The 8,706-nt window shown below is 40.1% G+C and overlaps 1 protein-coding gene across 3 annotated transcripts in view; it reads right to left on the bottom strand.

The window, feature by feature from the left end:
- Positions 1-208: 208 nt before the first annotated feature.
- The window catches only part of sntg2 (syntrophin, gamma 2), a 117,174-nt gene continuing 108,676 nt past the window's right edge, over positions 209-8,706 (bottom strand). For 2 of the 3 annotated variants that reach the window (XM_061795315.1, XM_061795317.1), the window contains 3 exons: positions 2,746-2,838; positions 818-928; positions 209-667 (listed from right to left, as the gene is read on the bottom strand). In XM_061795315.1, coding sequence (XP_061651299.1) covers positions 539-667; positions 818-928; positions 2,746-2,838 — 333 coding nt within the window. In that variant the 3' untranslated portion in view covers positions 209-538. Of the gene's footprint in view, positions 668-817; positions 929-2,745; positions 2,858-8,706 lie in introns of those variants that run through there. The other variant, XM_061795316.1, reaches the window with a different exon arrangement.

The following is an 8,706-nucleotide window of genomic DNA, read 5'->3' as shown; positions in this document are numbered from 1 at the left end:
TTTAACAGAACTAAATTATTAATAATAATAACAATATATATATTTTGTAATAAATACATGATTGAAAATAGAAGGGAGACATGTTTTCAACCATAAAATCATAACACAAATAAGATTTGTTTTCATTGGGTTGGAATACGATTGTCAGAAGTGGGTCATTAGATCAGGTTGCATGTGAAATTTCACATTCCAGTAAGTGTGAACATAGTCAAATCCAATGGCTTTATTTGATACAAAAACAAAGCAACATCCAAACTTAAACACAGCCAATAAAGAAAATTTTCTCATCGGCGAGTTTTCTTTTTTTTTCAATTACACATTATATGGCATTATGGTTGTGGCTCCAGTCAGATTTGTGTCCATAACATGCACAAATAAATAAAGGAACAGACACACACAATTGTGAACAAAATAAAATGTTTTGAAACCTGCATCTTCTTTTCCCAGTGTATAGAAATAAAATAGCAATTAGGAATGATGTACTTACAGTATATGCACTGACATTGTCTACAAAGTACCATGATTCAGCCATGTCCTTTTATATGTTCATGTAATTTCCACCCATGCATTGATTGGATGTAAAGAGAGGGTCCACGGAGGCCACTTTGGCAGCAATAAAAGAGTGTATACAGTGCAGGACCGCAGTTAGATTAGCGAACTCTAGTTCCTGGAAAAAGGTCAAGGAGAGAGACACATAACAGTTCATAAATAAAAAAAACATCCAATGTTGAGCTGCAGTATACCAACACTTTTTTTACAGATTCCAAGTTGCAAAAAGAATTCCATGCACCTTTCTGCATGGAAATCATGTTAATACCTTCATGTCTATTTGCTTGCTTTCAGCATTCTTGAAAAGAAGTTTTACCCTGGTTTTTCCATCATCAGAAGAGCCTTTAAGTTGAGAGAATTTATATCGCCATAGTAGCATCTACAAGAGAACAGCAGGATTAACAAAACCCAGCGCATGGATTGCAATGAGAACCACTCTGAAATACTCTGGAGAGAATTGTGTGTTCAAGGACTAACAATTGTGTGTGCAACTGTAAACAGATGGAGCATTGCCACTTTGGAAGTGAACGCTGTAAATGAATCAATATTCTGAAAATGGCAAACTGAACACAAATTTCCAGGCTCACACACAAGAGAGAAACCATAGACTTGACATTCAAAACTATCGTCAATTAACGGTGATAACTACAGTACTGTTACTCTTGGGGTGTTATTTCATTTAATTATGTTGGAATAGTGTTTCGCAAACTTTTCAGGATTTTTCACATGAAAATGCAACAGTTATTTGACATATGATCCTGATTAAAATGAAATCTAACATTGCTAATCACAAAAAAATATATTTGACATCTCATATTGCTGGCAAAGAGGATTTAGTAAATGAGAATGAATCCAAATGTGACAACACAGGGCATACAGTGGAACCTCAAAATCTGAACACTTCACTTTATAGATATTGGAAACCGACCAATAGTCATGGGAAATATGTGTAACGGATGACAGATTGCTCTGTGCGAATGTACATTGGTAAAACCTCATTCCTCTGAGACTTCAAAAGAGATAACTGGCCGCTGGATTTTCAGCCCCATCTTTTACTGTAGTTGAGCTCAGGTGTGGATAGAAAATAGGATCGCCATCGTTACATCTAAAAACAAAAAAAATCTCACAAAACCTCTATGAGGTTGGCGCATCATCATCATATGTGACCGCATGCGAGATGTCAGCAAATCTTGCGTACCTCACTCGGGCCTAGTTCAGCTAGCATAACGGATAAACTCCCGATAGCATGTGTTTTCTTTTTTCTTTTTTGCGGCACATACACTATTCCAAAGGAGGACCAGCTTCAACGACAGGTGCTAATACGAATGTACTAAAGTCCTGAAGTTCTGAAGCCAGAAGACTCACATTGCCATGCCAATCAGAAAAAATATGACCATTGGGCCAGGAGTTGAGCGCCAATAGTTATGAGGATGAATGAGCAAAAGGAGCAGCGAGTGAAGATGTGGAGGCTGAAGAGAGGGAAACTACTAACAATAGGTACTAGACTAGTTTAATAATGAGATAAGTGAGGTGCATCTCCAGTGTCGTGAAAAAGTATGCCCCCTTCTCAAATTCTTATTGTTTTGCATTTACCCCACTATTCAAACTGCTCAAAGCTACCTAGCCCTGGGTGAAAAAGGAAATTGCCTCCCTTGTTAAATCATGGATCAACTGTGGCTAATCACATTTTTTTATAAAGCTGCATTCATTTCACTGACCACACCCAAGCCGGATTACCAACATACCTGTTCCACACTCTTGCTTTTATTCTCACCCACGTCCCCTCTCTTTAGCAACCCGCTTCTTCCTTAACTATTAATCCATATTTTTATGGTTTAATAAAAGTGATAAAGTACAATATAATGCATGTGTTCGACTGCACTGCGCAGTGTGTGGCAGGCCTAAGTGTGCCCTTTTCATTTATTTATTTATTTTGGCACTTGTATTGCTGTTGAGGATGTTAAAATGTTCCTTACAACATTTCCTGTACAGTTAATAAATGTTTAATTAAAGCAGTTTGCCACATAAATTAACTTAAACTAAATACCATTAAATCAAGGTCTATTATTTCCTGTAGGAATATTTGTTTTGAAATCTGAATATATCATGTCCCAGAACGGACAAGGTTCCACTGTAAATACCACACGTGATGAGGAACTACAGGACCAGCATATCATCAAATCAGTCATGACTTACATTGGAGGATCCATCCAAACATGTAAAGCCTGAATCAAAATCTATGGTGAAGCACAGTGTATTCCCATGGTTGCTGCACATGTAGCTTTTTGTCTGACGGGAAAGAATACATCTGTATTTAGAAATCATACAGAAAGAACAGAGATCATGAATCGAGGCCAGACAATCTTTGCACGACACTACCAATGCAGGTCATAATGTTGCTCTGGAAAAAAAGACAAGATTTGATCATTTAGTAATATCCATCCATCCATTTTCTAGACCAGATATTCTCATCAGGGTTGCAAGTGTGCTGAAGCCTATCCAAGCTGACTTCAGGGGAGACGGAGCACACGCTGGACTGGACACCAACGTCAATCACAGAGCAGATATAGACAAACACAGACAAACAAGAATTCACACGCACATTAACACTTAAAGACAATTTAATCTTCAATGAACCTAAAATTCATGTTTTTGGAATGTGGGAGCAAACTAGAGCACCCGGAGAAAACTCGCCAAGCACGGGGAGAACTCAAAACACACACAAAGCACACCCAAGAGTGGAATTTTATAGATATTTATATTTAATTAAAGCTATGAGAGATCTACAGGGAAACAAAAAGAGACTAACGACAGGAAGAAAAGTAACACAAATACTGGGTGAAAGGAGAGGAAAATAGGCGTGTGAAAAGGGAAATAGGACATCGTGTGCTGCTGGGCTAAAAATGTGAATGTGAGTGTTTCATACGTTCAGTCCGAGCGAGAGAGAGCAAAGTTGGGATTTTGTGTGAAACTTAGAATTTCCCCCAAATTAATAGGCACTAATCTTGTACATCATGGCGACAATTGCAGTGTCTACTCAAAAACGTAGATCGGCTGGACGGTGGGTTGGTCTGTCTCAGTCGTCTCGGGACGCGAGGAGGTAGGTTTGGTTGACGAAAAAGATGCACAAAAATATAACAAAAACGGGTGGAAAAAGGGAAAGAAGTTGTTCTTCACTCGTTTTCCAAAATTCTGGAAAACCCTTCCACTCCCAGCTTGGTTTGCCGAAGAGAGGATCCCACCTTTTGGCTGCTTTCAGTTCAAACGAAGAAAAGGACTCTTTAATGACTGTAAAGCAATATTTCGAGGGGACCTGCTCATTAATTTAGGGTCCAGTAGGCATCTTCTGGTGGTTGTCTAGAGCAGCAGGGCTGCAGGAAAGAATAGTTTATCAAGCTGTGGGTGAGTCACTGTGACACCTCAGGTTGCGGGGAGCATGTCCGCTACAATACATATGCACTAAATGAGTTGCATATGTCTCTATGCTGCAATGGTGACAAATGTGAATCATTTTAAACATTTTCCCGACTTACGAGGGACCCGACCTTGATGAGTTTTTCATGATAAACGCTGTCGTGCCACCGATTTTTTTGCGTTGACTTGTAAGCTGGTGGCAGCGAACTTCACATCTCCCGGTTTTGCAGATAGTGAGCAATTCTTCAGAAAAAGGTCTGTAAGTCAATGCACCACTGTTTGTTTGTTTTCTTTTCATGGTGAAATAAAAAAAAAAGCCTCCTTCAAATTGGAGCACTTCAAATAATTGACTGAGAAACCAGAAACATGTTGCACACTGATAAGCAATGAGGAAAATTAAAGTAGCAGAACTCAGGCTCTCTTTGTAAAAGACAAATGTTTAAGTGTCTGGTGAAGGCAGAAGGTGGTGGCAGGATTGCTTTGACATGATGCCTTTATCAACGAACTTCACTTTTTTATCAACGAACGTCACTTTTTTAGACACATCAAAGATATGATCTGACCAGCAAGTATAATGACTTCCTTTCATATGGATGAGTCAGTACAAAAAGTACCAAAGCTCAATAAAACTGGACCTTGAAAATAAATGCAGTGATGGAACACGATTTAAGATACTGTAACGGCATGCATATGTAAAAGAATACTGTGTTACTGTATTATAAGGAAAGCCATTTGGAAGTTCTTGGAATGATCTGTAGTGTCTCTTTTGTTTTTTGGTTTCGACATTACATTAGTCCAGATCATTTCAGTTTGCCACGTTTTGATTTAGCTTTAATTTTGCCCATCTCTGCTGCTCTTGTATATCAGCCGATCAGCTCTCCATCTGTTTATTTGTCAATCTGTTTGTATTTAGTTCTGTTTTTAATTCAGTTGTTCAGTTCTCTGACCATTGTCGTACATAGCGTGCACTATGTCCAATGTCACACCATGTCTTCTATTGTCACTTTGTGTTTCAGTTGTTTATGAACTATTATAGTTTTTTTGATCCTGCTACCCCGTACCTTTGTTTTTGCCTTATTTGAGATTCCCCTAAACGTCTGCCTTCCTTGCCTGCACTCCACCGCAACGAGCACCCCACCTAACGTGACAGTCCTAATTGATTTTTCTGCCAAAGACGTAGCACATACAACCATTCCCCAAAAACATTCGTTTTTAAAGTACTAATGTGTAATCTTTCTTGATTTTTAGTTATCAGAAGATTGTGACACAAGACTTGCACTGTTCTTCATGCACTCATTTGGAAAAGCCAGAAAATACAGATTTTACATTCGTGTCACATATCCCTAGTTATTTCTTCACCGTCAGAGTGCAGTGAATATGACAAAGGACAAGTCACAGGTCCCATTTCTAAAGGAGCTTTCAGCTGTGAAAGGGATAGGAAAGGCATGGCAGCCTTGAGGTTCATGCTGTCACCCCAAGTTAGACTCACGGTGACCATGATCACTTCACTATTTGGAAAGGATTCTTCAGTGCGAATTAACAACAGAAAATATTTGTTATTGAAAATCTCTTGAGCAAATTCTGACGTAAGTATCGGCACGAGAGGGACATGCTAACACATTTCTCTGTGTGTGTGTGTGTGTGTGTATAAGTAATTTGGGATGGGTTATAAACTGCTGAATACATCCTGCTCTAGGCTTTCAAGAGTAGTATATTAGGCTGAAATTAACCATTGCACTGACATCTACTGGCTGAGAACTCCCATTCCATGACCGTGACAGATTGTCAGACAAAATTGTGAGCCCCTCAGCAGCAATTTAAGATGCTTGAAATCAGCCTCACAGTAAAACGGGTTGAGTTTGTGCCAGTCGACCTTATGCTGTTTATCAAATCCTGCAGCGAGGATTAGGTTGTGGGAATTCCTTTTTCACCAGACAGTATCATAGTGATATGGTGAAGCTATACATCAAGCAAGAATGGGAAAGAATTCCACCTACAAAGCTTCAACAATTAGTTTCCTCAGTTCCCAAACATTTATTGAGTGTTGTTAAAAGAAAAGGTGATGTAACACAGTGGGAAACATGACCATGTCCCAGCTTTTTTGGAATATGTGGCAGCCATAAAATTCAAAGTTAAGGATTATTTGCTAAAAACAATAAAAGTTGATCAGTTTGAACATAAAATATCTTGTCTTTGTTGTGTATTAAATTAAATATAGGTCGAACATGATTTGTAAATCATTGTATTCTGTTAACTTCACTGGAATTGGGGTTGTAAGATCCTACTGTAAAAAAGTGGCTTAAATGCAACCATCGTCAATGTATATGCTGTAAACTGTGTTGAAAATAATTGAAAATAACAAAAGCACCAACACTAGTGTAGCGGACGCGCTCCCGCCACAACAGGTGTCACGCCCCTTCCTTGTTGGTTCTTCGCTCTTGTCTTGCTATCAGCTCCCCAGCTACGAAGCAGCCTCTGTCCCCCACTCCCCCCTCCCCTTTCTTTGTTTGGGCACACGGCTCGGTAACCGTGGGCCTTGGGGGTGGAGACCCGGCTCCCTAGCCCCCGGGGAAGCCTCCACAACAGTTGCTGCTGAGCTAACCAGATACGCTCCCAGGCAAACGTCAGTTCTCTGAACTGATCCCGGAAAGCAGGCAGGGAGAGAGACGGTGATATTCTCCCAACGAGGCTTGACGAACAACAATTTTTCTTCTTCCACGTCTCAAACCTGCCTCCGTGCTTCCTGAGACAACTAAGACAGGCCACCCGACTTACCAACCGGTCTACGTTCGTGAGTAACACACCAGTGTTTGCCAGACTGTACAATATTAGTGCCTAATAATTTTGGGGAAATTACTAGCTTCACACAAAATCCGAACTTTGTCCTCTGTCTCTCTCGCTTGCGTTTTCAACTTTAGTCCAACACACGATGTTCTATTTCCCTTTTTGTACGCCTATTTTCCTTATTTTTACCATTATTAGTGTTATTTTCTTTCTTTAGTTAGACCCCTTTGTGTGTTTCCCTCTCGATCCCTTGTAGATGTCATTAAATATACCCAAAATTCCACTCTTAGTTTTATGTATGTTCTGAGGTTAAGTAAGCCTCTGTCGTCTCGTATTTTATAAAATGTAGCAACCTTCAGATTACGAGACTGATAAAAAGGTTTCTCGGCATATTCCCTAAAGTCTATACATATAAAAAGTGATGTGGTCCCCCTTCACGAGACAAATTAGTTTGATTTTAACAATTAAAGCGTAAATCGTAAACTCGGAAGTGAAAACAGGCGCTTACCTTCCTTCGTATCTTTTTCCAAATTAATTACATTTTCATATCAACCAATATACGCTACACTAGTTGATGAACATGGAAATGTTTAATTAATGTAATATCCTACTTCAGCATAGTGTCTGGATTAAATGCAGCAACAGTAAAGTAACTCACACTTCATTCATCTGGGCAAAGTCTATAAAACAGAGGTGAGGCCAGCCATGATGTACAGATTAGAGACAGTGGCACTGAAGAGACAACAGGAAGCAGAGCTGGAGGTGGCGGAAATGAAGATGTTGAGGTTCGCTCTCGCAGTGACCAGGTTGGATAAAATTAGAAATGAGCTCATCAGAGGGACAGCCAAGGTTCGATGTTATGGAGACAAAGTTAGAGAGAGCAGACTTCAATGGTTTGGACACGTCCAGAGGAGAAATAGTAAGTATATTGGTAGAAGGATGATGAGGATGGAGCTGCCAGGCAAGAGAGCTAGAGGAAGACCGAAGAGAAGTTTGATAGATGTCGTGAGGGAAGACATGACGGCAGTTGGTGTTCGAGAGGAAGACGCAGGAGATAGGCTTACATGGAAAAGGATGATGCGCTGTGGCGATCCCTAAAGGGACAAGCCGAAAGGAAAGGAAAGTTTCGCAATACATTAAATATGTTTGAAGATACAGGTATGTGCTGAAAACAAACGCAAAGACGTATAACAATATAGTGCTGAATTGTTGAGATATAGCTTAAGCATCTTTTTCACCGATTGAATTTTCCTGATTTTATGGGCGGGGCTAAAACACGGTCCCGTGATGTCATGGGGCTGGGGAGCCTACTTTCTACCGCGAGTTCCTTCCCCCACTATATAAGGACAAAGTGACATCGTTTGGCTATGCTGCTCAGTTGTGTTAGCTGTGCTTAGCTTCCATAACAAGGCCCACTTTCTACTCCAGCGTGCAGTTAGCAAGCTAACGATGGCTACACCCGGAAAATTCATTTTTGCTGGATCCCTCATTTTACAGAACAGCTCGGTGACGTTTTTTAAGCTCCCAAAAAATGAGGAAATAAAAAAGCAAAGGATGGACTTTTTGAAGACACACGCAGATGGCGAGCAGAACATCAACACCACCACCTGACTTTTGTGAATTATAAGCGATGGATTGACTTTTTGAAGACACATGCAAATGGTGAGTTAAACATCAACACCACCACCCGACTATGCTGTGCGGATTTTACGACGCATACTTTTGTAAACTTTCATCAGAGACAACATGGATTTGTGGGTAACTTGATACTAGTAAATTAAAACGCGATGCATTGACTCTTTGAAGACAGGCGCAGATGGCGAGCTGAACATCAACACCACCATCCGACTGTGTAGTGCGCATTTTACGACGGATAGTTTTGTAAACTTTCACCAGTGACAACATGGGTTCGTGGGTAACATGATACTAGTGAATGGGGCAGTGCCGACTGTCTACCTG

This window comes from Phyllopteryx taeniolatus, chromosome 13, assembly GCF_024500385.1.
Source record: "Phyllopteryx taeniolatus isolate TA_2022b chromosome 13, UOR_Ptae_1.2, whole genome shotgun sequence".
NCBI lineage: Eukaryota > Metazoa > Chordata > Actinopteri > Syngnathiformes > Syngnathidae > Phyllopteryx > Phyllopteryx taeniolatus.
The sequence above is the reverse complement of the archived record's forward strand: the minus strand, read 5'-3'. Positions and strand labels throughout refer to the sequence as shown.